Source organism: Molothrus aeneus, chromosome 1 (genome assembly GCF_037042795.1).
Source record: "Molothrus aeneus isolate 106 chromosome 1, BPBGC_Maene_1.0, whole genome shotgun sequence".
In the NCBI taxonomy this organism is placed as follows: domain Eukaryota; kingdom Metazoa; phylum Chordata; class Aves; order Passeriformes; family Icteridae; genus Molothrus; species Molothrus aeneus.
Genome location: NC_089646.1, coordinates 38,136,935 through 38,163,828, shown reverse-complemented (window position 1 = coordinate 38,163,828; position 26,894 = coordinate 38,136,935). Strand labels below are relative to the sequence as shown.

Genomic DNA, 26,894 nt, shown 5'->3' with positions numbered 1-26,894 from the left:
GAAACGATGAACTTTTTCTGCTTAGTCCATCTGTAAGTTCCTTTAGGATCTCTTGGTGCATGTGGCTGTGATGGGAGCTAGGCTGGGGTTTGTTCATTTGCTGCACTATTGAAATGCAGCCTCTCCTGAAAGAGTTGAGTGCTCTCCCGGCAAAGCAAAACAAAAGCCCAGGCTTTTATATTCTGTGCTATTGCTTAAGGTATACAAATATACAATGAGCCTGTTTCAAATGGATAAGTATCTACTCTTATAGGGTTCAGTTTGCAGAGAAGCATTTCTTGGGAAGAGTCCTGGGACAGAGACATAAAATCATAAAGCCCTCCAACCCCAAATAATGTCAATCTCATTTTACCTCATTCCCCCTCAGCACATGTGGAAAACGTGTCTTTATTTCTTTTCCTTGATGTAGTTTTGCTTTAGAGATTATTTTCCTCTTAGACTTCACAAAAACACCTGAGATGATGATGATTATGAGCTTCTTATTATTCCCATGGATGATTGAAGTGGTGTAGCAGCTAGCAGCAGTGATCAGACTGGTTGGAGGTGGTAGGATGCAGAGAAACAATAAACAAGAACAAAGGATGTTTCCCTCCCTGACTTTTCTTGTCCCCCCTGCTAAGATGCCTCTTTTACTCTATTTTGTGTGGAATTTTTAAAGAGAAAATTTGGTAAATATAGACTTTAAATGTGATTTGATCTGAGCTGTATTAGGCACACGGCAAGAAGAGATACTGAGTTTTATCCACAGCTTTATCACTGACTATTAATTTAGCTCTTGGGTGTATGACCTGACAAAATCTTCCTCAATTTCTAGAAACAAATGATTATTCTTGCTACTAAAACGCATAGTAGAAAAGCCTTCCTACAGTGTAAAATTACTTAATGCACATATTTTCCAGATTTTCACATCAAATTTTATTGTATTATGTGCTATTTGGTATATAAATTTAATCAAAAAGGCTCAGAAAGAAGGAGACCCTGAGAAATTGATTGACTTCTAAAAAGCATTTCAGAACCCAATAGCTTCCCATTCCACAGCAGCTCTTCCACTGAAATGACGATCATTCATCCATCCATCCATCCATCCAGAGAAAACTGATGAGTCCTGCAGCATATCCTGAAGGTTGCTGAGGTCATTTGGGAGGGATCTGTGTTCCACAGATGCAGAGCTTTCACCGTGAGTGTCCTGTCACCGCTTTGCTGCTCAGTCCTCGTTGTTGTGTGCTTGTTCTGCTGCAGCCGCGATGAGCAGAATGGGCCGTTCATGACCTCAATCGCTCTGGGCTCTAAACCAGGAGCAGGTGCAGCCACGACCAAAACCGGAAAGCTGCAGTGTTGGGATCATCCAGTGATAATGGGGGGTGGAAGAAGCCAAGGATATATTTTTTTTGTATGCCTGATCCTTCCCCCAGGCTACCCTGCCCCCACTGTCCGTGTTTAAAATAGATAGCAGTATGATGATTTTAGGCTTCTCCCAGGAATACTTTTCTAGAGGGCTAGCATTTTATTCAGTGAGCTCAATTAAAGGTTGCAAAGGCAAGTTAGCACTCATGGCTTTTTAGTAAAGGCATCACAAATACCCCATGCAGCAAGAAGCTTCAAGGAGCATAACATAACTAGGAAAATTTTAGCACGGAGATACCAGTTTTGGGAAGGGTCCTGGCACGTAGTTTCACTCACAGTGTGAAGAAGATTCTTAAAAGCTTAATGGAAAAGTCACTTATGTGACTTATGTCAACTGGTGATGTCCTATCACCTGAATGATAGAACAACATATTTATGTAGTTTGAAAAGATGAGAAGATTGCAGTTTTTCCCAGAGGGTGTATCATGCCAGTAATATCCCCCAAATATGTGAAAACTGACAAGATGAAGATATTGATAAGAGATCAATCTCTCTCTTTTTTTTTTTTCTTTTCTCTTTTCTTTTTCCTTTGCTCTTTTCTTTTTTAAACATTGCATTAACAACAGTTTCTTGAAAGCAGATGGTATCTCTCAATATTTGTTGTTATCTGTTAATAGCTCAGAAAATGAGTACTATTATTATTACCTGCAAAAGTTCAGTCTTTTTAATGTTTGGAGAGACATTAGCACAGGCAGAGCAAAATTCATCCCATCTAATTTGAGATCTACAGCATAGACATCTGAAAATGAATAGGAATATATTTTTCTGACCACAAAACACCAGAGTTTATGCTTTGGTCTGCTTCATAGTGAGAGGACTCTGCATAAAGCTTCTTGGTGAAATTTAAAATGTCTAGGAATAGAGTCTGGGAATGAGTAACTGTGATGCAGACATCTGCATCTTTGATGATTGCTACTTGAATGTCTTTCACAGTTTTGAAAAGAAATATTAGAAATCCCTGAATATTGTAATTAGTGGACTTTGTCCTTAATGCCCTGTCCATATTTTCTATCCTTCAGCTATTACAGGAATGTGTTTGTTGTAGCAACCTGTTGGGAAGTAGACAAGGAGATATGCTTTAACATGTGTAGAATCATGGGATGGTTTGAGTTGGAAGGGACCTTAAAAATCACCTAGTTCCAGGTATCCTGCCATAGGAAGGCAATCTTCCTAGGCCAAATTATACAAAGCTCCATCCAACTTGGACTTGAACCTGTTCAAGGATGGAGAGTCCACTCCTCTGGGTAACCTGTTCCAGTGCCTCACCACACTTAAAATGAGGTATTTTTCCCCCTAATACCTAATCTAAACACATCCTCCTTCACCCTGAGGCCATTCCCCCTATCACTACAGGCTCTTGTGAAAAGTTCCTCTTCAGCCTTCTTTTAAGCCGCTTCAGGTACTGGAAGGTTTTTCTAAAGTCACCCTGAAGCCTTCTCTTCTCCAGGCTGACCTAGATCATTCATCAATGGCAGGAGGTCTGCATTAAATACAACAGACTTAGGTACACAGTGGTCTCTGGGATTCCTGTACTCTGTTGGCCTCTTGAATGTACCCAATATGTTTAAGTATTATGTACACAGAGCCCAAGTCACAGTGATTGATACAGTTCTATGCTGATAAGATGGTCTGGACAGAGAACAATTGTAGTACAAATGAGTAATATTTCCTTTCAATTTTCTTGACTAGAAAGTAGGCCATTGGCTTGCAGCTAAAAAGGTAAGGATTGTTTCAGGGAAGGATGCGATTTCTAATCCCCTACTTTCAAGCACATTTTAGAAGAGAAATTCCCAGGAAGTAGCTATGTGATCTAAGGCAGCAAACACCACAAATTGTAGTTGTGCTGGTTTTCCATATGAGACAGTTTTCTACTTCACAAAGCTATAATGTCGTGCAAAGTTCATTTTACTGGTAAGCATCATTGAGCCAAAATTGAGTTCAGAGCCCCAGGGTAAATAAATGTAAGCATTTATCCAGAGTGCTATTTAAATTGGCATGAAATTTTGGGATCTTGTATGCCTAGTTCACTCATTTCTAGTGCTCTGCAGGCTTCATTAGGGCCCCTAAAATTGAGAAGTTGGCTTTCTTTTATGGGGAAAAAATAGTTCTCTGCAAAACTGATGACTTTAAAAGATATGTAACCAGTACAGTTGACATGAACTCTATAATATGATGACAGTGAAAGAGGGTTCTCATTAAAAGCTTATCCACATATTATCAAGCCAATAAGACACTGACAAAAATTAAAAATTGCTTTTAAAGTTAAGCTTTTTTTAACCATGTTCTGTGTAATTTTCCAATAGCATGAAATAAGCATTCTTTTCCTTGCCAAACAAAATTGCTGCCTAAATGTTTTTACTCCAGAAAATGGAAGTATATAATGATGCATGCATGAGCTGAAGGCCTGTTGCTTTCATGAGTTAGACTGCATCTGTGTTGGTTTAAACATTGGTGGATCGTTACAAGATTTTAAGAAAATGATTTCTTTCCCCTGTTTATTTAAAAATACTATTTGGAGTGGTAAATTGTATTTTAAAAGTATATCAGCATATTGCAGTCATATATCTCCCTCTTCTTCATCACTTCCTATCTTTATTTACTTGTTCCTTAAGAAATATTGAATAAGAATGACTCAGAATGTTTTAATCAGAAACTGTTTCTGGTTTTTTTTTTTTAATTATTCACATTCTCAATTTTTTCTTAAATGGAGCATTTTGAGTACTGCCATGTAATACTGGCTTTACAGGTGTAAAAGTTTGGAACATGTCACTTTATTCCTTTAGCAGTGTCATTATATATTCAGAAATCACTGTGTATCTGTAAAGAAAATGGTGATGTACTGTAGTGTAATATATATTTCTGAAACTTCTGTTTTCTTAGTTGTTAACTAAACTCCAGCTATAAATTACCCTCTTCCTCCAAATTTGAGAGTGACAGGGACATACACAAAAATGTATTGCAGCTCTAATGATGTTACATACTTTTCTAAGGAAAGCACATGGTAGATGTACAAATCACTTATTTCCAAGGTGGAATATCCCTTATTATTTTATTGTGCCATTATTGAGTGTGCATTTTGTAATTTTGTTTTCTGGAATGAAATTGTAATGCAAGACAGATTCTATATGTCAAAAATAAGACTTTAATGCATTAGACTGTTTTGACAGGAATATTGCAAGGATGTAATGACATGCTAATACATTTTATTAGGCTGCCAGCTTATGTGTGTAAATGTTTCAAAGGGAATGAGACCTGCATACACATAGCATACAATGTTTAATTTACTAGATTATATTTGCTTACAAAGGTGTACATCTTGGTTGAAAAATCTGTTTTTTTTAATAGTAATCTTATGCCTATATGGCTAGTACTATAGGTCTAGAGATATATTGTTCTTGTAATTTTAAATTCACACTGCTCTCTAGTGGGGAATGCTTTCAATGCAATAGATTATATATATATATATATATATGTACAACATATATATAAAATGGAATTACTGAACTGTTACTGGCATCTAGACCAAATAGGTAAAACTTGTTCTATTCTGATAGTATTTTAATCCTTATACTGCTTTCATTAAAGACTGAATTTACTAATTTAAAAATATTTTAGACAGATGAATCTTAGGAGTGAACAAACTCCAGAAGGGCTGAGAGGTTGATAGATATATACTTCTTCCTCAGGAGAAACCTGCTCCCTCCATTAGGAGAAATTTGCTATAGGTCTGCTATTGAAAACCATCAGGTTTTCTTCTAAGCTTCTACAGTCTCACAGTGTCTTTTGCTTTGGAATGAATTGTTTAGCCTGCTTTCTCATCTCTTGCCTTCAACATCTACGATCCTAGATAAGAGCTGCCTACACAGAAGCTGAAATAATACTGACAGATCTAGTTGAGGGAGGTTTAAATCTTCAGCAAGTGCAAAGGTCCTCTCAGACTAGAGTCTGTACTTAAATGAAATGGGGTTTGGTTAGCATAGAACACAATGCTAATTAGATATCAAGCAGATCTGAAAACTGAGATTGAAACTGATTTGAATATTGATAGATTTTAGATTTTCTTCTTTAGATAAATTTGTCTTTGTGATTTTATTTGAAGGCAATTATTGTCTTTAAATCCTTGTGAGATCTGTCAAAAAACTTGAGCTGATGAAATTTAAGTCATTTGAAGCTATCTGAAGAATGATTTGCAGCATTTTGTAGTAATCAGACCCAAATCTGGAGGCTTGTTTTAGACACTGAAACTCTTCTGGATCTGGCATTAAAGACCCATTTTCTTGTGTAGCTGCAATAATCTTTTTTTGTCTCTAGGTTGATTGATTTGTCAATTAGAGACCAAATAGCATCATCGTATTTAAGGCTGCAGTAATTTTGTCACTCAAAGTATAGATTAGATTCTTTGTCTAGACCTTCATTTATTCACTAAGTCTGGGTGAACAAGCACTTTAAAGATTTATATGGTACATAAAGGTCTCATCAAAATGCTAAGTTGGTATAACATTTTGCATTCCTTGAATAGTAAATTAGGTTTGCAGTGCTCAGAGCATGTCTTTACCTGTGCCATTTCTGCTCGCTTTTAATCACGGAAGCTCACAGTTAGACTGGTTTCACTTGAAGTTCTGCAGATGGGATTATCTTCTCATTTCTGCAGTTGTTGCTGTCTGGTATTAGCTGAATCTAAGCTAACTATCCTTCAATTATAATCCTGGGTGGTTGAAATAAGAAACTAATAACATGTTTATTTGTCTTTGAACTATTCTGAGAAAGTTGTGAAGTTATTAGACACAGGCTTGAAAGCAATCACAGGAAGTGGGGAGAGGATGACTGGGGCTGCTAAATATTTAATAAACTCAAGGGTGAGGTCTGTCCATTTAAACTTATTGAACTAATTTATAAGGGGAGGGAGGTTCTTCTGTTAATTATACCTTCTCCCCCTTTTCTTCCATTGACTGAAGGGTTGTTTTGTCTCACATTTTTTTTCTCAGCTCCTGCAGTGTTTTTACCCTTTCTTAGATCAGTTATCACAGGAGGTGCCACATCCATATCTAATGGTAGCTCAGCTTTGGCTTCGTTTGGCTGGGAAGTTAGTCAAGTTACATAGAAGAACTGAAAAAGTTGAGCAGAAAGCAAAATATATGAGTGGAAATATAATGTCAAAATATAAAATGCAAAAACTTATTTTCTGCCTTTTAGTGGTTTGCAGATGTTGCTATCTTTTCTATATTATTTTGTGTTCTCATCAGTTTTCTCTCATGTGTTTTTTTCTTCTCAGAAAATATGAAGAAGCCTTGGAGTCCTGATTTACCAGTTGATAACCAGTCATACAATTCAGATTTCACATCTCTCCCAGACCGGGAAGGTGAGAAAGAATTAGCAGCTGATGGCACTGAAGAAAAGAAGGAGAGAGAAAAGAAACACACCAATTTCACTTTGTGTAATGTCTGTAACATTCAGCTAAACTCTGCTGCTCAGGCACAAATCCACTACAACGGCAAATCCCACCAGAAGAGGTTGAAACAGCTCAGCAATGGAAATCTCAAAAGTGATAATGGTAAGCATTATAATATATAGATCTTTGCCATGTTTTGATCTGAGAATTGCAGCAATGTGCACTATGTTGATATATATGAATATAAACTTTGTTTTATTCAGACAACAAATACTTTGAAGTTAAAGCAAAGGCTTTTGGTGACTTCAGAGTGCTGGAGGTCATCCCTAGCATCTGGCAAATAGCTTAACATATACCATCTGTGTTATTACAAGAGTTTTCAGTTTATATTTTGTTTACATAATGATGTTGATTCAGATTCTTTCTCATTTCATTTACATTTTGATGGTTTTCAGCATAATCAGTGATACTCCATATTTCACAGTCTACTAGAAAGGTTATCCTTGTTATGGGCGTGCTTGCTTTTAATGAATGTAAGGGGGTTGTGAAATAAATTGAAACAAGCACATTACACAGAATTACATTCCCAAACTCCTTTAGCTTGCTTATTCTGGGTTCAACCCACAGCTAACACAAGTTTGTTTCAAGATCATGGCTGAATTGAAACAGAGATAGAACAAAACTTATTTTGACTTTGATCAATTTCATTGACAGCTTTGAGGAAAGCATTTCATAGTAGGTGACATACTCTTCAATCATCACAGTGAATTGTGATCCCCAAAGAAAAACACATGTGGCTTTTTGTACTAAGGCAGATTAGATAATGGAGGCAAATGATTGTACCTGATAAGAAAAAACAAATTACCATGTTGCAATTTTTTCAATTTAACAACAGGTAGTACTCAACTTTGCTGCACCATGTATAGTGTTGTACTGCATTCTTGTATCTGCTTCTGTGTACCATGTCAGAAAATAATTGTCTTAATATGTTGTACTTAGGAATTTCAGACTTTCTTTCTCAATATCACACATATTGCTTACTATTTTATACCTTGGGTTGCTTCCTGCCCCACCTGCAGAAGGATATGCAAAACAACAATCCTTAGATAGAACTTCATATTATTATTTTAATAGTCTCTACTTTGTTCCCACACTAAGAGTGGGGAATAACATTGATATTTTGCCTAAGTATGTTGGATGAGAGTGCTTTTCTGTGTATGAGGTGTTGCACATTTCTGTAAAACACAACAATAAAACAAATAACACTCCCATAATATTCAGCAATACAGTTAAGTTTGTCTTTAAGTGGCCAGTGGGACTACAACATTTGACAATGTTCAGAGTTCAGGCTTAGAAAAAAATGCTACTACTATTAGTAGGAGCTATGGAAATGCATAAAGAAGGATTGATTTCCTAATTGATTAAAGGTGCAATGTGGTTATCCACAAGTGCATTCTCTATTAAACCAAATAAACACAGTCTAATTTATTACTATCTTTGGTTAAGGAGGAATCGTTATTGTTATTATTAGCACAACAATTTTGCTAATGATAGAAAGATTTTTTTCTGCAGTTCATTTTTCCACTTTAATCCATGATAATGAAAGAATTAGCAATTAAGCAATGCTGAAATTAGTATCAAAGAGCTTCAATCATGGTTCAACATTGATATTCTGGAGAGGCTCAAACTAGCAGTATAGCAGCATATTTCTTACTTCCTCCTTAGGAATATTCAATGTTGTATGTAGCTGCATCAATTTGTAGTCAGAAAATAGCTGATTGACCATCCAGCTCTTTGTTTCAAAGTGCAATTATTTTGTGAGTTTATGTGAAACTTAAGGATTTTCAAATCTGGCAGATCTTTGAATATCGTCAAATGTAGCACTCCAATGAGAAAATAATGTATGGTAGAGTATAAGGAAAGGATTTTTCATATCACCATGTTCAGTTCTCTTCAACTGAGTGTTGTAAATTAGAAAGATCAGTATAAAATATTTCTTGCTAGAAGTTAGAACTGAATAAGAACTGAATATTTGAGTAACCATCCTCCTTTCACTTTGAATAGAGAAACTCTCTGAGATGCCTTTTTTGAGACAAGTATAAATCAGAGCATGAGAGTCCTTTTACCATTATATGTTTTGTCATAACTTGTATTTCTGAAATATGGGCCACATTTTTCTGACAAATGATTGCTTTGTTGATGAGACCCTAGCAAGCCCAAGTGACATATGACCATGACTAAACAAATTATGACTTGAGCATTGCAATTTATCATGCACATGCAAGTGGTGCTTTTTGAAGGTCATTGATCTAACTCTTACACATGCACTTTGTTTTCTCAATGTATGTCAGAAGGATACTTTATTTAAGAGAATGGCATTTCTTATGTGCAAGTCCAGTTGTCACAAAAGACAGCTGTTGTGGTTGATGTCCACATTAGTGACAGAATAATTTTGGAGACTAGATTCTGCTGTAAATTAAAAGTATGTAAATGTTCTGCTTTATGCATTGTCTTCTACGGTTTTGTCATTATAGTTACTCAGTATGTCTCTACATATGAATGAAGTATCTGTACTATGCACAAGGAAACTTAATTTCTAAATACAGTGTTTCACAAACTCTGGTGTATATGCCTTTGCACTGCCGGATGCTCTCTTGGAACTAACATACGTGGAAAGGTTGGGAAACATATTGGAGTTGTGATTTCCCGTTTTGTTTCATCTCCAAATTATTCCCATGAAGCAGGATAGGTTTGCGTGTTCTGTATCACGAGGGGATAATAGAAAGGGAGGATTGATTCATGTGAAACAAAAGCCCATGTCTTGTTCCAAAATAATTTGCAATGGACTGCTGAACAGAGGTAGGGTTCAGCTGTATTAGCATTTAAATGTGTAATTAGAGTTGTCATGCTACAGTCATCAACTTCCAGCTGTGTGAAGGAGCTTTTGTTTGTTGGACTTGAATTGCAGAACATTTACTTTACTTGAATATCTCTGCCTAATTTCATCAGGTAAGTTGCTTATGCACAAAGTCTGTTAATATCTGCAAATCTATAATCAGTAAATAATGTGCATTGTGGGGTGAAAAGCAGTGTTTCTTTGCTGCTCTGTTGGTGTCTGGACTGTATTTGAATAACCAGATATACTCTGAAAAGTTTTGTTAGTTGCTTATGTGTCTGTTTGGCAGCTTTACTGTACCATACCCCTGTGGTTCCTTCCTGGGGGAGAGCAACTACAGAACAGTACACTGCAGCCACAAAAGGGATGTGAACCCAATGTTTCTTGTGTCATTACTTGGTACAGTGATTTGTGATGACTTAACAGGATGTAGTTAGACATCAGCACTTCTTTTTACTGAAACATGCTTGGGAGCAACACAGTTTTTTGTGTACCTTCCTCCAAACAATTGCCTTTAATGTCTCTTAAAAAGACTTCTCACACTTTACTCATTACACCGTAGAAAATATTCTTCTTACTGGTGATTTTTTTTGCTTTTCTACGCTCATGTGTGCAGTGGAAAGGTGACAAGAAAGTCAGTGGAGATTTTGAGTATGTTTTGGGATTAAAAGGAGGGCAAGATACAATTCCTGTCTGGTCTGCTGACATTGCACCTCTTCTCATAAAGCCTGCCTGGACACTGTGGGAAGAGGTGACCTCTTGTGGGAAATTATTTATTCTAACCAGCAGGAGCAAAGCTCACAAAACTCACTGGTGGAATGGAAAAATAACTGTGGATGCAAACGTGTAGCAGCACCAGTGAGAAAGCTGATGTTTCTAAAATTTTATGTAAACCAGAATTTCTTCTGTGCATTTTTTGTGTAAATTGCTGAATCATCGTGAGTAAATGAGCCATGGTTAGGACAAAAGCTAAAATGCTTTCCTCTGCAATACTTTTTACAATACATTAGAGAACAAGCAGGAAAATAATGAAGGAGGTGAGCAAAGTCACAAAATTAATAGAAATCTTTATGCTTTCCAAACTGATTTCTGAAAAAACTGATTTCTGAAAAAACTGATTTCTGAACCATTATTCTTTTGAAACATAGAAGGCTATGAAGCATTTGGTGGTGGTTTATTTATCTAGCTCTCTAAATTCATAACCCAGACCAAAGTCTATCCAATTTAGCATGTTTTATTTACTCTCTGTTAAACTTTAACTACAACTCTTTTTTCACTAAAAATTTCATTAAAGCAAAATTTTGTTGTAAAGCCAACAAGGACACTGAGTACATGGAAAAAGAGAGCAAAAAGTATCAGAATTTTCCCCCTTACTAATTTCAAAAAGAAAATCCCTTAATTCAGTACTTAACATTACTTTAGAATGAATAACGATTTTATTGTTATGGTAATGAGTTTTATGAAATATGCACTAAAAAGGAATGTATATTTCCCACATTTTATTCTTTTTTCAACCTCACTCAGTAGTTGAATGTAGTTTCCTACAACAACATTTGAAATGGCAGTTTCCTTAAATCTACACTAAACATTTTTTGCACACTGGTCAGAGAAAATGTTTAATCTTTTGCAAGTTCTTTTTTGCATCTAAATCCTTACTTTTTTACTAATCTGCAGGTAGGAAATCCAGGTGATTTATCCAAACTGCTTGCAGAGTTTCTGTCCTTGTGCTTTTATGTTGCTGTTTATTTTCTGTCTCCATGCTCCTGTTGCATTTTACTCCTCTGCTGTCATGTTTTGTGATCATGAAAGCTGATATCTTTGGGGTAGACACATTCTTACTTTTAGGTGGTGAACCACCAAGTTAGGGCTTTCAGGGATGTGGTGTCATCTTCTCTTTTCATTGTGTTAGCCCTCCTTTCAGAGGAATAGGATTGGATGGGACGTTGGAGAAAAGAAGAAGTCTTCAGGCAAAGTGTATTTTCCTTCAGAATAGGTGATTTTCCATTAATTTTCTGGCAAGTAAGAATTGTCAGATCAGCTTGAGATGTCCCTGGAAGTCGCATCACATATCTAGCAAACTTTTTTTTTTTTTTAATGTCCTATTCTGATTCAGAGCTTCTTGGCCAGTTAACAGTAAATCAAATTTTCCTCTGGTTTTAAGCTTCTAGTTTGTGGGTCATACATGCCAGCATCTTGTAAAGTGTCACAGCAGGTTCCTTGTGGGTAATGTAATATCTCCCAAATGTCAAACCTGGAGATTTCTGGACAAGGAGGGCTGGCTAAGGGCAGTGTGTTGTCACTTCCATTGCTTCCAAATGTAAATCTTCCTCCTTATTTTAAAGCAATTGTCTGATTTCATCATATTCCTATTTCAGTTAGTGAACTGTTAACAGTTTCTGATTGCAAGAGCACTTTTGCAAGCAATGCTTTTAAACCACCACTTGTATTTGCAGAAGCTTTTTTATTTTATTCAGAAATGTAATATCATCATATAGGACTTCATAGTTCACCAAAAATTTTTATCACAAGGTGAATTAAAGAATCTTAAGAGCCAGCTCACACTAGTCTCATGCATGGTGTTGATATTTCCTCTAATAAGTATCATAGGATCTACTTGCCTTTGTGAGTATACAAAAGGGATGAATGGATGGTAAATGTGGACAAACTCTTAACATGTGTGCAAATATCCATGTGGACTTGCTGTAGTTAGCTATCTGCTATTATAAATAAATGCAAGTGGACATTGCTAAATTTTAATACAGATCAGTCACAGGTAAAGTTGACACTGTAACAAGTTGTAGGAAGGCTGTGGGGAATGTTTATTGAGTGCACCTGGAATAACTTCAATAACATCATGCAGTCACAGAGATAAAATATATTTTAGCAATTCCCAGAACATTCTTTTGGATTTGAGGGGAAAATCCACAGGAGTTAAATAATTTTTCATGTGGCTTATCTGGCAATTAGTCCACTGAATAGGACAACAAAATTTTAAAATAAAGTATGGGAGCTTGTATAACTGTGATTTTTAATCATGGATAATTTTTCATGGAGTTGGGGGATAAGTAGAAATTTATGTGTAAATATTCTTAATGTACTTTTGAAGTTCCTTATTGCTCATCAAGTGCACTTCAGGATGTGCTTATGTTTTTGGTTGAAGTATAGTTCTGGTCTCAGCTAGGAAATTCCTTTCTTTTTGACTGTCTTAAGTGACAAATGAATAAACCTGCTGTAGCAGCTTATTATCAATCAAATATCTAAGGTGTGTGGAGAATCTCAACCACAAAGAACATCTGCCCAAAGTGTAAAGGATCCTCTAACTGCAGATAGAAAAAGTTACAAAGAATTCAGTTTTCTACCTGAGGGTAAGACTGCACAGATTCTCTTTTAACAGCCCCTGCTGTATAGAGTGCCCTCCTTTTTACCATCTTGAAGCAAGATGCTTAGTAAATTGCCTTCATCCAAAGGACATGGAAGTTTGCCCAAGAGAAGTTCAACAGCTGAAACAGGTGTAGAAGTGGGTCCTTCTTTGATGCCTTTTAGCACACCTGGAGAGAATTTTTGAGAGCTATGTGAACACATGGAGGATGGAGTACTTAGAGGTGTCCTCAACAGCACACAAACGCTGCTGTTATGTGCAGGCTAGAGGGGTGAAAATCTTCATCCACTGTTTGCCTGCTTGCTACATTTAATATTCCATACTCACTTCTCTGCATATTCCAAATATTGCTCTGTCAGAGTTTTCTTGTCCTTTTTAGACATTTATCACCTGATGTTTTCAGGCCTTTATGTTGCTTCTAGGTGTGCAACTTTTTCTATCATATTGAAAAATAACTACCCATTATGTCCTCAAATTTGTGTTTAAAATAAACTTGAAAAAAATGGGACATCCTTCTTTTTGAATTTCTACTTTGCATCAATGTAGCCTCTTTCTAATTACTTTTTTTCCCTGTTTGTGTGGGTTTTTTTGAGGCCAGGACCTGCCATGCAACCTATTTATCTGAACCAGTTTTTCTCTCCACTTAAAAGATAATACTGTTTTAGGCAAGTGATATCTTTGTGTTTTACCTCTAGCAGGAAAATTGATAATTAATGCTAAATTAGCTGTTTAAAGCTCAGTTACTCTGAGAGCAGTGTATGTCCATCTGTGTTGTTTCTGAATATGAGTGAGGAGTTGGTCTGCCATTCTTTGCTTCTCCCTGAGTGTGGCACCATTCTCATTTCTGAGAACGCTGGAATTTGATCTTGTACATACAGATAACAAACTGTTGAAACCTGTTTTGCAGGCTCTCCATTTAGTTCTGCTTATATCACTACGTCCAATATAGATTATGATGACCATGGCTTCCATCCAGACCTTCTCAGTAACTTGTCTTCTTTAAATATGGTGGGTTTTTTTTCCCCTGCACTGGCATCTGGTAGGCAACAGATCTTCTATGTGTCATGACAACGCACAAAGTTTATCAACATTTCCTGGTATTAATTTCCTAAGAGCTAGCTTTTCCCATATTCAGTTGTTTTCTGACTTCAAATATAGATCTGTACTTTTCAATGAAGATATAAAATAATAATTTTTTATGTCTCAAGTAGCATTAATTTTAAAAATTTTTTAGGATATCACAGAATTCATGCAGAATTTTTGAGCTACATCTGAATAGAAGAAAAAAAAACAATTATCCTGTGTGAGACAAATTTCACTACTGCTGATTTTACTTATTCACGGCTTTTTTTTCCTCTGAATCAGCATTCACCATCATCCTGACAGTCATGCCGCTGAAATCTTTAGTTAACTTCTTATCCTCTGACAAATTTCTCAGTAGGGGAAATATATCTCAAGATCAGAGATTTAAGACCAGTGCCGGTGAAATTATCTCCAAAACCTGTTGATTTCAACAGAAGGAGGCAAATTCCTCACTCTATTCAGGAATTATGTCCTAGGTTTATTTGTAGGATATTGTTTTGATTTGCACCTTATTTTAAAGTTATTAATATGGCATGTTTAAAAAAAAAGTAAAAAACTATCTTTTTTTTTTTTTTTTTTTGATTTTTTAATTTGGTCATCAAACTGATGAAAACCAATTATTACTTGACCATAGTTCTGATTCAGCTCTATTTTCCCCTATGTTTGCTATAGCAGTTTTGTGGAAAAAAAAAAAGAGTTGGATATCCTTGTGGACAGAAAGTTGAACAGGATTCATGAGCTACACACTGGGACAGTACCATGCCCAGTTTTGGCCCCCAGTGCTGCAAGAGAGGCATCATGGTAAGGCAGTGGGTGTGGAAGAGCATCACCAGGCTGGTCAGGTTACCTGAGCATGTGACTCACAAAGAGAGTTTGACAAGGCTCGTTTTATTTCCTGTAAGATGGGCTCCTGGAGGATACTTCTGCAGTCTTCAACTTCCTTGAGGGGTTTTTAGGGAGAAGATGGATGTATTTGAAAGGGCAAGAGGGGAGCATCAGAAATTGCAGCAAGGAAAGTTCTGGTTAGATATATTGATACAAGCATTCAGAACTTCAGTGTAAAAGTGGGTAAGCACAGGAATAAGTTGACCAAAGAGGATGTGGAAATTATTCTCTGGAGACTTTTAGAATTCAACTGGATCTAACCTTGAAATTATTTCTGCTTTGGGTAAGAGGTTAAGTAAATTCCAGAGACACCTTTCCACCTGAATTTTTTAAGGTTCTGTAGAAAATACTGGGAAAACTTCAGTTTTAAAGGTTCAGAGGCCTACTTGCTTGATTTACATCAGCCAGGACCAAGATATATATAGCCAAAAGCTTAGATTTTTCTTCATAGCTGTGTGTTTAAAAAAGAAAAAGTAACCAAGAAAATTCCACTCAGAATGTCAGGGTGCTGATGGTATTTGGCAGAAGCAAAACAAATACAGTAAATTCTGTATTCTGTGAAAGGCTCTGAGATGTAAAATGAGCTGTTGAAGCCTTTTTTACTACCTTCATTTTTTCATCAAATTGCCTGTAGCATATACTCAGAACTGCTGTTGATCCATGTTGCAGTGTGTCTAGTTAGAGATATAAAAGTAAAATTCTTGTCCTCTAAAAGAGAAAATCTAGGAACAAAGCTGCTAGCATACATGTATCTTGTTTTTAGGCCTTTATTTCTGTCATTAGTGGTGTCAGAGGGAAGAATAAATGCTGCAGGATGTGGGAAAGAATATCAGATATGATCTTGTTCAATGATGTTTTAAGACAGATGTGATCTTCATAGCAGGCCAATATTAATAACCTTTCAAACTTTCGTTTTCTTAAAATAAATTAGCTTTTAACCTAAACCATTGAGGATTTCAACAGTAGACTCTGTCATGTAAACAATGGAGTGATCAAAAGCTCCTTAGAAAAACTATCCAGTAATTGATATCGAATTTGTTTATTGGTTTTGTGTGGTGTTTTATTTTCTGACCAATCACAGCTCATAATGAAATTAAATTATTCTTAATTGAAAACTAATTTTCATATGTTAATGGAAACATGGTTTTGTATTTGCACATCAGTAAAGGAGTATTCCTAATGTTTTAAAATCCTGAAATTTTAAAGAAAAAAGCACTGCCACAGTAATTCACTGTATTGTATTTTATTTTATCACTGACTCTTCTCATGCCAGCGACCCTTGTCAAAACCAAATGAAATATGCTTGAGAAAGCCAAAGAAAAGATCCTGGAACTGTCAGGCTTTAAGAAATATATATTATTCAGAATTGCAGTGTTGTCATTTAAAAACTTTTTACTGTGAAATAAATTCTTTCAAAAACAGTGGCAAGCCTCTCTGTTCTTAGGAGCACTCCAAATTAAAAGATTGTGGAAACAAATATTGTTACAGCTAAAGAAAGAGCAACTAAATTAGCTTATAGCTGGCATAGAAGTTTCAGCACTATTCAAGAAAGAAACATTTTAGTTTTACCAATGCTTTAGTTTCTTTGTGAGCCAGAAGAGTTTATTTCAACAGATTGACTCTTAATTTTTTCTTTGTGGGGCTGTATGTATGTTATAAATTTATTTTTCTCTTGGTACAGGCTAAATTTTGTAGTCTAGGTTAGTTTAATCTGTTATATACCTGCAAAATTTGCTGTAAGGGAAATAATCTGCTTTTTTTCTTTTTCCTTTGATATTGCATACAGCCCATCCTATAAAACCCATTGAGCACATTAATGAGAGTACTAGAGGCTCTGACTAATTTTGAATATGTGTGCTTCTGAATACAGTGATTATATATTCATACACACACATGTACATCCACAAAGCCCACTTTATTCTTAGTCTACATAGGAATTTTTTAGCTCTTGGCTACTTTGGCAGAAAATTCCAGTGCTGTGCTTTATAGGGAATGCATTTGTGCACCATCTGCTGATTAGCCCAGAGTCCTGTATGGTAGTCAGCTGTTAGTTTTTAATCTTTGAAAAGTGTAGTCACTGGTGGTTTTTTTTGTTTGGTTGTTTTGCATGATCTTTTTTTTTTATTATTATTGATTTTTTTTCTGAAGTGTTGCAGTAATTTATTATTTAAAGGAATTTTCCAAATACTATGTGTTTATTTTGTCAAATGGGAAATGATATTCATGATGATTTCAGATAAATTCAGCAGGAATAAAATTTTTCAAATGGTCCAGAAAGATGAGTTACATTTCTTCTAACTCAGTTTTTATTATTTTTATTCACATGCAAATTTTATAGTCCAGAAAACTTGCTCTTTCACAGTGATGTAAGGTTTTTCCTTTCTTAAGTGTTTATATTCTTCTATTCAGTAAAGTCAAGAAAGCTCCTCGCACATTAGTATTCATATTATGATACAGCTGATATAAATCATCAATTATCAAGATTAGGCATTATTACTTCTGACAGATTTCTAGAATTATGTTAGTTGTTGTAGGGTTAATGAAACATCAGATCTATATGCATGACTTTTTTTTTCCTCATAGAAAATGGAGTAGTATAGTTACTGTGCAGTGCTATTAGGGTATCCCTGTTATGTTGTAGTAAAAACTTGTATTCCTTACTGTAGTCACTCTTCCTTAATTTCTTTGTAGAATGATCTTCATAATATTGCTTTCTTCTTTTGCTCACTAACTGTGGATATTTTATGAAGTGTCATCACAGAAATCTCGAGTATTCAACCTTTTCTGATCCCCAAAGTTACCGAGAAAGAGACTTGTCACCCTGACTTACTGTTAGTGGATATCCAGAGGATTTCTGGTTAATGTGTTCTGACAGAACTCTCCATGCTCCACAGTTCACCTGCTATAGATGTTATGTTCAAATGTGCTGGCTGAAGCAGCATGTGCAAACACAAAATGGCAGAGCTGGTGAGTTAATAGAACAGTTTCTTCAGAAATATGAAAACAAATGATATCTGCTTCATCCTCTGTATTCCTTTGATAATAAAGCATTTCACAACATTCTGGAAATCAATGCAGACAGAAATACATACACAAAGCACAGCAGGATTTTGAAATGTGCTCAGTTTGTTTATTTCGTGTAAAAATGAGCCTAAGTCTCCTTTTCTCTTGATACTGTGCAAGGGTGAAAAACACCCACTGTGACCCAAAGAAGCCCTATGGGAAGGACAGCATATTACCCTTAGTGAGGGCACTAATCCTGCCAACAGCAGCTTCCTACTAGACCATTTTGCTGTAACAGTGTGTGAGGTTAGGCTCATACTGTTTAATCTCACAGAAAACTTTAGAAGGCCTTGGCTCCTGTGGAGAACTGCTCTCTTTGGTAGTGAAATGCCCTTCACAACACCCTGTGAACAGTGGCATGAGCCCCTGAACAAACTTACATTTATGTAGAATGAAATGGAATCAATGCGGCGACACGAGGAGAATGGCTAATGAGGGGACAGTAGGATTTGAACGGGCTTGGTCAGTGCTTTTTTCCTGATTTGATGAGAAAATTAGTAATGAAAATTCATTTTTGTAGGATAGGATTAACTAACAGAGGAAATTTTTGCAATGAGTAAATGAACAACTGTGGGTATGCCTACCGAACAGGGGAGGGAACTGTTTGTCTTGCATGCTGAAGTAATTGAAAAGCTGACAAAACATAGAATACATTTTGTTTCCTGACCATCTTGAAGCCATTAGGGAAATTAGCATAAATTTCCATAGAATTCATATGTCACATTAATTTGAGTGCCTGGTGCATACATTTCCTACTCAGATGGTGGGCTCCTTCTGCCAGACACCGGCAGGTTGGTGCAAATTACCCAGCAGAAGTTGGAATGTACTTTCATTGCAAGCTGACAAAGCAAAAAACATATGCACAAACCCAATACCCTCCCCAGATCAGCTACTCTCTCCTTTCTTCTTCTTTCTTCTTCAAGGAGCCCTGGGAAAAGAATTCATTGTCTTTATCTGAGGAAATCTTCAGTGAAACGCTTATCTGAGGACTGCTTGATTTTGAGCAGGTTAAAGACTTCAAAGTTCAAGCATGGCATTTCTGAACTTTCTGGATTCAATGATAGTTTAATTTTCTGCTTTGTTTTTTTAAATCCAGACTATGAAAATAATGCTTCCATGCTACACAAGTTAAAAAGAATTCTTAGTGACTGTAACTATATTTTAAGAAAAGACACTTCTGCATTGTATTTTTTACCCCATATATATAGTAGCCAGACAACCCAATGCAAAACCAACCTTCACACCTGACTCAGCACAAGAAAGATTTATCCCAATTTATTTTATATATATTTTTAGCACTTAAGTATTGAGCAATGAATCACATATTTCCTCTAGGGAATCCAGGTCTCCTTGCACAGAAAGCCTTGGGTGAGCCTTGGAATTTTTCTTATAGAAACATATCTCACTCTTTATAATTTACTAGAGGAAAAAAATCTCTTAGCTCATAAAAAGACCCATAGCATATTTTTTGTGTTGCAGTATCATAAGTTGTTCTTCTATCACTAGTTTAATTAGATCCTGATGTGTATGGAACTTTTTAATACCATATGGTAATATTATATTTGCTGTGTTGGCAGTCCTTGGGATGGGATTCTCTTACCCTTATCACTGTTTAAGGCAGAAGGAATGTAAAGACCCTAGAATAATACTATGAATAGCACAAAATAACTCCAGCATCAAAAATTAAAATTAAGGTTTATTGCTTTGAGGTTGTTTTTTTTTTTCTAAATTCACCTGATAATATGCAGCCATTTTACCTCTTTGCTTTTCTTTGTTGATAAACCTTGGCATTCAGACATAACTTTCTATCAAATTAAATTGCAAAGAAGTAATTCCCTCAGAAGCTCCCTTTCAGCTTCATTACAAACTCCTAGAATGAATACTGAAAGTGTTGGCAGCTATAGTTTCATGATGTTTATAGAATTGCTCAAAAGTTTACAGCATTTTTTTATTCTTTTTCTTCTTTGTGGAGATCAAAGTAACAAGTTTTTATTGTTCAGCAGTTTTTAATATACAAGACCTAATATTCCCACAGGTATGGTAGATTCCAACATCCTTGGCTTTTTGCAATTAGTGAAAAAAGCCCTGGTGGGTATTTAATTTACCTGGCAGTGCACTGGTGTTTGAAGCTGCTGCTGGAAAATTCTGGAAGGGTTTTTTTCTGAGTAAATGCTTGGGGCCTTGATCTGTGATTTTTTAAATGCCTTTGGGAGGTGAGATCAGATGCATAAGAATGTGATTGTGTTTATTTTTTACATGAATCTCACTGCTAGAATCCTTGGGGATTTGCTGTATCAAAGATATTTATGAGAATATTGCCCTTGGCTACAGTTTGAAAGGGAGCAATGTAGGACAGGGACAGATGAAGGGTAGGCAAGCTGGTGACTCTGGTCATAGGGAATGTTGAGAGTCTCCTAGATCTGGATACCCTTTCTGATGCATAGCACTCAAGCAAAATAGGAGAGTGAGCAATATTCAGCAGTCACATTTCCACTTCAGGGGTTTGTTTGTGTATTACAGTTGCTGAATGTTCATAATTTCAAAAACAGCAAAGCATAACCAGGATTAATCGTTCAGTATATGCTGTTGTCCGTGCATGGCCTCATCTTATTTGGAGAGCAGGATTTTCAGGCATGTGACTTATTATATTTAAACTTTGCTGTGAAGCAAATCTTTGTTATTTGGGCACTTGAACTTCTGTGTTCTTTCAATTTTTCTGCTTTAAAGGGAAGAATAGGGCAAGAAAATAGCAGTAATATCTGTCAGGTTTGTCATAGCAGTTCCTCAGCATGTCTACATTTAGGCTTCCCATGAGTAATAGGTAATAAAAATGATCCAGCAAGCATAAAGAGGGGAGAATTGTAAAACCAAGTTGTAGTTGGTTTTGTTTATTTGTTTGTTTGTTTGTTTGTTTTTTACTGAGGATGTATTGTTCTAGTAATAAGAAATTATTTGCCTTCAATTCAGGCAGAGATCTTGATCAATTACAGAGAATGGTTGGACTCAAGGATCTTAAAGGTTTTTACCAACTGAAATGATATTATGAACTAGCCAAAGTGCCATTTAAACAAATTAAGAAAGTTAACACTTATATTAATGTTGCTGACCAGAATAGTCCCATAATCTGTTAGTAATATATATCTGCTGATTTATAAATGTATATGCACTCATATGTGCACACAGACACAGGGTTTTAATTAGTTGCTGAGATAATTTATAAATCTCTGCCCCTTTAAATCTGCTGATTGAAAAATGAAGAATTCCTGCCCTTTAAATGTTCAGCTTTCACAGAGGTTACAGTAAATCTCTTAATCTCCCAAACACTTATTCTCCTCTGTGTTTTTCACAGACATTTATCCACAGGACATTCATTTCCAATCTGTATTTAAATCCAGGAATAACTGTGTGGGCTTTGAGCTATCTGCTTTCATGCACTGCTAATGGGCTCTACCACAGGATCTCTGGATGAGCTGAGGGGGAGAAAAAAGAGATTCAGGCCACGTTCGGCTTCTATTTCGGCTTAAGCTGTGTCTCTATTTATTTTTGGTGAAGAGAGCATTTAAGAAAGCAATTATCTGGGGGCAAAGGAAGGGCAGGAAATATCCACAATAAAGGATTTATTTATTCTGGCTTTACAGAGAAGGCCAGTGTATCAGATTTTCAGGCTTATAATGGAACATAGTTGAATTTATCTGCTGAATAGGGTGTGAGGATTTGAAATATATCCTGGATTTTTGTCAAACACTCTCAGCACTTTTTTTTCATGTTCCTTACAGAATTTGTAGTCCAGAAGCTTGAATGTAAATAATCATGGTTTCACATTGTTTAGTAAATACACAGGAATTCAGAGTAGCACATTTTCCCATTACTCAGTGGATACTTTGCAGTCACTATGCTGAATGGCCCATTTCAGGAAGAGAAATGTAGTATTAAATTAATACTATGTTGTAAAAGAAAACACAGAAACATAGTGTTCTTTGAAGTAGTTACAATGAAGCAGCCTCTTGACCTTTTGGCATTTTCTCTCCTGCACATCAAAGAATTCATTTCAGTTTTATTCAGAGCACCTCGGGAGGCAAAGTACTTATGGAGCAAGATTGAAAGAAAATGTGCTGAGGAGACCTTTAATTCTGCATTTCCAGCCTATGTAAATTAGCCCAAATTTGAAAACTATGCTGAGATATATCCAGAAAAATGTGTCATATTACCCTTGAACATAAATCCTTTCAACAATGTTTTTGTTCTTCAGATGTTTTCTTCCCATCCTATTTTCCTCTCCAGCATCCTCTACATAATTTCTCATCTCTGTCTTCATTCTGTGAGCCTTTCTTCTGAGTACAAATCCTTTCCCTTTCTGTGCAATGTATTTTTTGACTGTTCTTTGCTAAACCAGCTTTGTTGTGGTGTTGAGATTATAATAAACATGCTATTTTATCAAAGACAATTAAATAGCTTCTTGTCAATAACAGCCAGATGCATTTCTTCTTTCCTGCTTATAATATTAGATATATTTTCAGTATTATTAGTATAAAGATTTGGAGGAGTGGTCATTATTTTCTGGTAAATATGCTCAACTTTTGAAAAGTTACCTTTGGAAATATTCTCATTAGAGAGTGATGATGAATCATTTGGTAGAAGATTTTTATATATCTTTCTTAATTGTGTGCTTTGGTCTCATGTGGAGCTATAAGTGAAAATAAACAGGCTAATTAAACTGTAATGCTTACTAAAATTATTGCCAAATTTGGTTAGACCCTCTTTCCTAGTGCTGGAAAAGTCTGACTCAAATCAGCATTCATATCATGAGTAAACTCCTGGATAGACGGAGATTTGGAAAACATTTAGGGTCAGATCTTGTGAGATGCTGCTTACCTCTTTCAGTTCAGATTAAAGAGCTCGGATCAAGGAGTACAGTGAAAGGAAACAATGAACTTGCACCAGTACCTTGGCCTCTCACAAGAGCACAAAAGAGCATTTGAAAGAATTGCTGATTTGTGCCAGTTTGAGGTTGGACTTCTTAATTTACTGGTATGCATAACCTAAAAACCAGGTAATAATATGGTCTAATTAAGTGATATCCAGCTACTTAGTAAATGTTTGAGCAAATTTATTTAAAAAACACGCTGGTGCTAGGAAAAGGATGGCAAAAGTTGCCATCCTTTTTGAGTCTGAAACTTGCTTTTTATTTATGTATTTATTGTCCCCTTCTTAAGGGACCAAATCTCTGTCCAACAGTTCTTTACTCTGCCTCAGTAAATTTATACATTGTGGGTTCTCTAACTCTGTTTTCCTACTGAATTAAGAAAATAAACAGTGGTATTTGTAACCAGGAAAATACTGCTTAAGATCACTGTGCTTTTTAGGTTATTTAAGCATGAAGCTGACATATCAACCCGCACAATGACCTGTCCTCTCACTGTAGGTTTGCTAAAGCTGAAAACAAACAAACAAACCAAATAAAAAGAAATGTTCAAGGTAGAATAAAGATAAAGCTTGAAAAAAAAGGTGATTTAAACTTTGGGTAACTTTGAAGTAAGGGTTTTCTAAATCTTGAAATCTGCTATTTCATAAGGTGTTCAATGGTTTCTTTTCAAACACAAACACAACGTGAGTTTTCAGTCACATCAAGTTCTTGTTCGCTGTAAAATGCTGCATGTTGCTGATGGATTGTCTGCTTCTTAGCAATAACATTTCTTAATAGAATTGTTCATAGCAGTAAATAGAAATTGTCTGTGAAAGAAACTTGTTTAAACTAGCATTTAACTTCCAAGTCATAGAGGTTTATGCTGATGAGTGGCCCATTTAGAAATGAGGTGGACTAGAGCCCAGATAATTCTCCTTTGCAGCTTACTGAATTTAGTCTTAATATCTTAGGACTCTGGATGTTACAGCCATTCCTTTATTTATTTTTTTTTTCCTTCAGTGTAAATTCAAGGAAGCGAGATAGAGCCATGCTCTTCAGGAATTGAAACCTTCACAAAACCTGATTTCTGTATGTCCTACTGCAAAGCTTAAAGACTGAAGCCCAAATTTCTGTTTCTAAATTAGAGACCTAGGTTTTAATATTTAGCATTTAAGTTTATTTAATTTTCCCAACATTTAATAACTGCATTTAAATTAGCCTGGTTTTCATGGCTAATTATCATGAATTTATGGCTGCTTTGACATTTCTAATGCACCAATGATTACAGTGAAACCACTTAAAACCTTTAGTACATCTTAAGTTGTTTACTTCTGAACTGTTTATTCTGATTTATGGGAGATCACTGTGGCAGTAGGGACTGCAGGTACTCAGTGCTCTGCTGTAAGAAATAGTTTATATCAGCCTCTCATCTGGCAAATTATCCAGTAGTCCAGCAGACATTTTCACCTACTTGTAATACCAATGGGGAAATTAGTTACTAAATAAAATTTCTCAGCCAGCCCAAATGCAGGTGTGGAATATCAAACATTCATGTGTCCTGACTCGCTCAAAATCTTGCAATGAGTTTCTGGCAACCAGAACTAGAGTGAAGGATACATGACTCAGGTTTCAGTTGTTGTGGTTTGCCTCTCTGACATTTACACTCCAAATCTGACAGGTAATTCACTTTTTCATTTTCAGCAGTCTAAGTATATTCATCAAAAACTGTGGTGCTTCTCTTCCTTTATCCACAGCTCCCTAATGAGAATCAATTATATATTCAATTAAGACTTTTGAAAAGCAGTGGTGTGAAACTTGGTTTTCTTCAGGGACTTTTATCCTTTAATAAGTATAATTTGGTAATAATTTATGACTGTTTGGCTTGTAATATATATTAAGCTTTGTGTTCTTAGCAGATATTCTGTCATAAAATTCTGAAGAGAACTATGGTTATATTGATATGTTTCTAGGACTGCAAATGGAATAGTCAACTATCTTTCTTTTCCCAAACCTTGACACAGGAATGGTTTGTTAGAATACCTGCATGTCTGCTTTAAGCTAATTTTTCTGTGAGTTTTAGTTTGAAGATTTTCTTATTCTTAAAACAATGACAAAACCACCACCACCAACAGCAACCCAAACAAAGAAACCCAAATCACAACCAACAAAACAAACACATGTACCTCTTCAAACCATACTTAAGGTTTTTTTTTTTTAATGTGGTAAAATTTAAACATTTTACTCGTCTTAGGACATCAGAATATGACATAAATGTTATTTTATGCTATGTACATTGTGAAAAGTATAATAACATAAAATTACAAGTAATTCCACAGAGAACAGAAATGGAAATTTGTAGCTACATCATTTCTTATAATGTTCAATTTATGGGATGTAAAGACAGGGTTATGAACTGGAAGCTACAAGTTTTCAATACCAGCCATATTCATAAATTATTTTACTCCTCTGAAATATAGCTGAACTCATCTGAGGCTGAAGTGTACATGCCAAAGAATCATGGTCAAATACTCAGGCTCATGCCAAGGAGCTGTGATTCCACTCACTTCCATCAGCCATTCAGGGCTTTGTTCTCTGAGGAGCTGCTGCTGCTGCTGCATGGGGTCTTCTGTCACTGGTGTGACTTTCTGCTGTTTGTTGTTACTGTCAGTTCTGCATAGCCCATTTAGCTCTAATGGATGGATGGATTTTAAAACCATCTGCAGCTGCTATTAATATAGTTTTTCAGTGTGTGTATTTCCACAAGCTTTTGGTAACAGCTGTTTGAGCAGAACTCTTCTTGATTTACTTCCTTTCTATTTATTTTACGGTAACATTTCCTTTTTTCTTCCTTTAGGTAGTATTTGACTATCAGAAAATGTCAGTCATGAATTTAAAGAAAGTCCTTTGTAAATATCCAGTGAAGTATTTAAATTTCAAGAAAAAGTACTTAGTGTACATTCTATGTCAGCAATTTAAAATCAACATCAACACAGCTTATTTTAGTGGTATTTTTGTCAAGAGCTTACCAGAAGTTTGAGTGTTACTATAAAAGCTCTCTATTTTTACTTTAATTATGTATGTGTGTTTTTCTGGCAAATAAAGGAAATTATTTACTGTAAAAGTTGTACTCAGCCTATATTTATTGAGAGATTTAAAAATAATCTTGCATTTTAGCAATTTCCTCAACAGACATATAGTGTGCTTTCTCCTTGGTTACTGTTGGATGTATGATGTGTATCTAGGTAATAGAAATACTTTCTAATTAATTAAAAGATTAAACAAACTTTAGAGGTATACAGGTTTTAATGATTAAAGATTATTGCTACATTTGCACACCCATAGAGAAATATTTTACCTGATGTGCATTTCTTTTCTGTTCTGCAGGAAATATTTTCAGTTAATGTTAAAACTTTGGATATGCAGGAAAAAATCAGTGACCACTTTAAAAACAGTTGACTGAAAATAAAGGTGTTATATGTGTTCAGAACAATAGAATATATTTGCCCATTTTTGCATTCTAGAATGACTTTTGGTAGTTTTCTTTGAAGTGATTGCTTTTCTAGACATTTGTGGTAGTACAGTGATTTAAATTTTAACTCTTTTAATTAGAGGTAGGAGTCCCCAGGAGACAAAATAGGTTTTGTTGTAGTCTTCATAATGACATTATATAAGAAATGGAGAAGTCTGGAAGTTTGAATCTTTTCAGCAGCAACTTTTCTTTCACAAGAGTCATTGCTCTTGGACTGAAACAGGGTTCCCATGCTCTAGTAGATGTACAAGTGCTTAGTTAAGATTACGAGCAAGTGACAAAGATGTTTTTTAATTCTTTATTTTCATCTAATATTATTAGGTAGTTTAATCAGTCTATTTCCCATTTATACTGTGGTGAGGA

General features: G+C 35.6%; 1 protein-coding gene across 2 annotated transcripts in view; it reads left to right on the top strand.

Annotated features, from left to right (window-relative positions):
• The window catches only part of ZNF385D (zinc finger protein 385D), a 416,559-nt gene that overhangs the window by 76,345 nt on the left and 313,320 nt on the right, over positions 1-26,894 (top strand). For both annotated transcript variants that reach the window (XM_066555234.1, XM_066555244.1), the window contains exon 2: positions 6,677-6,955. In XM_066555234.1, coding sequence (XP_066411331.1) covers positions 6,677-6,955 — 279 coding nt within the window. The remainder of the gene's footprint in view (positions 1-6,676; positions 6,956-26,894) is intronic.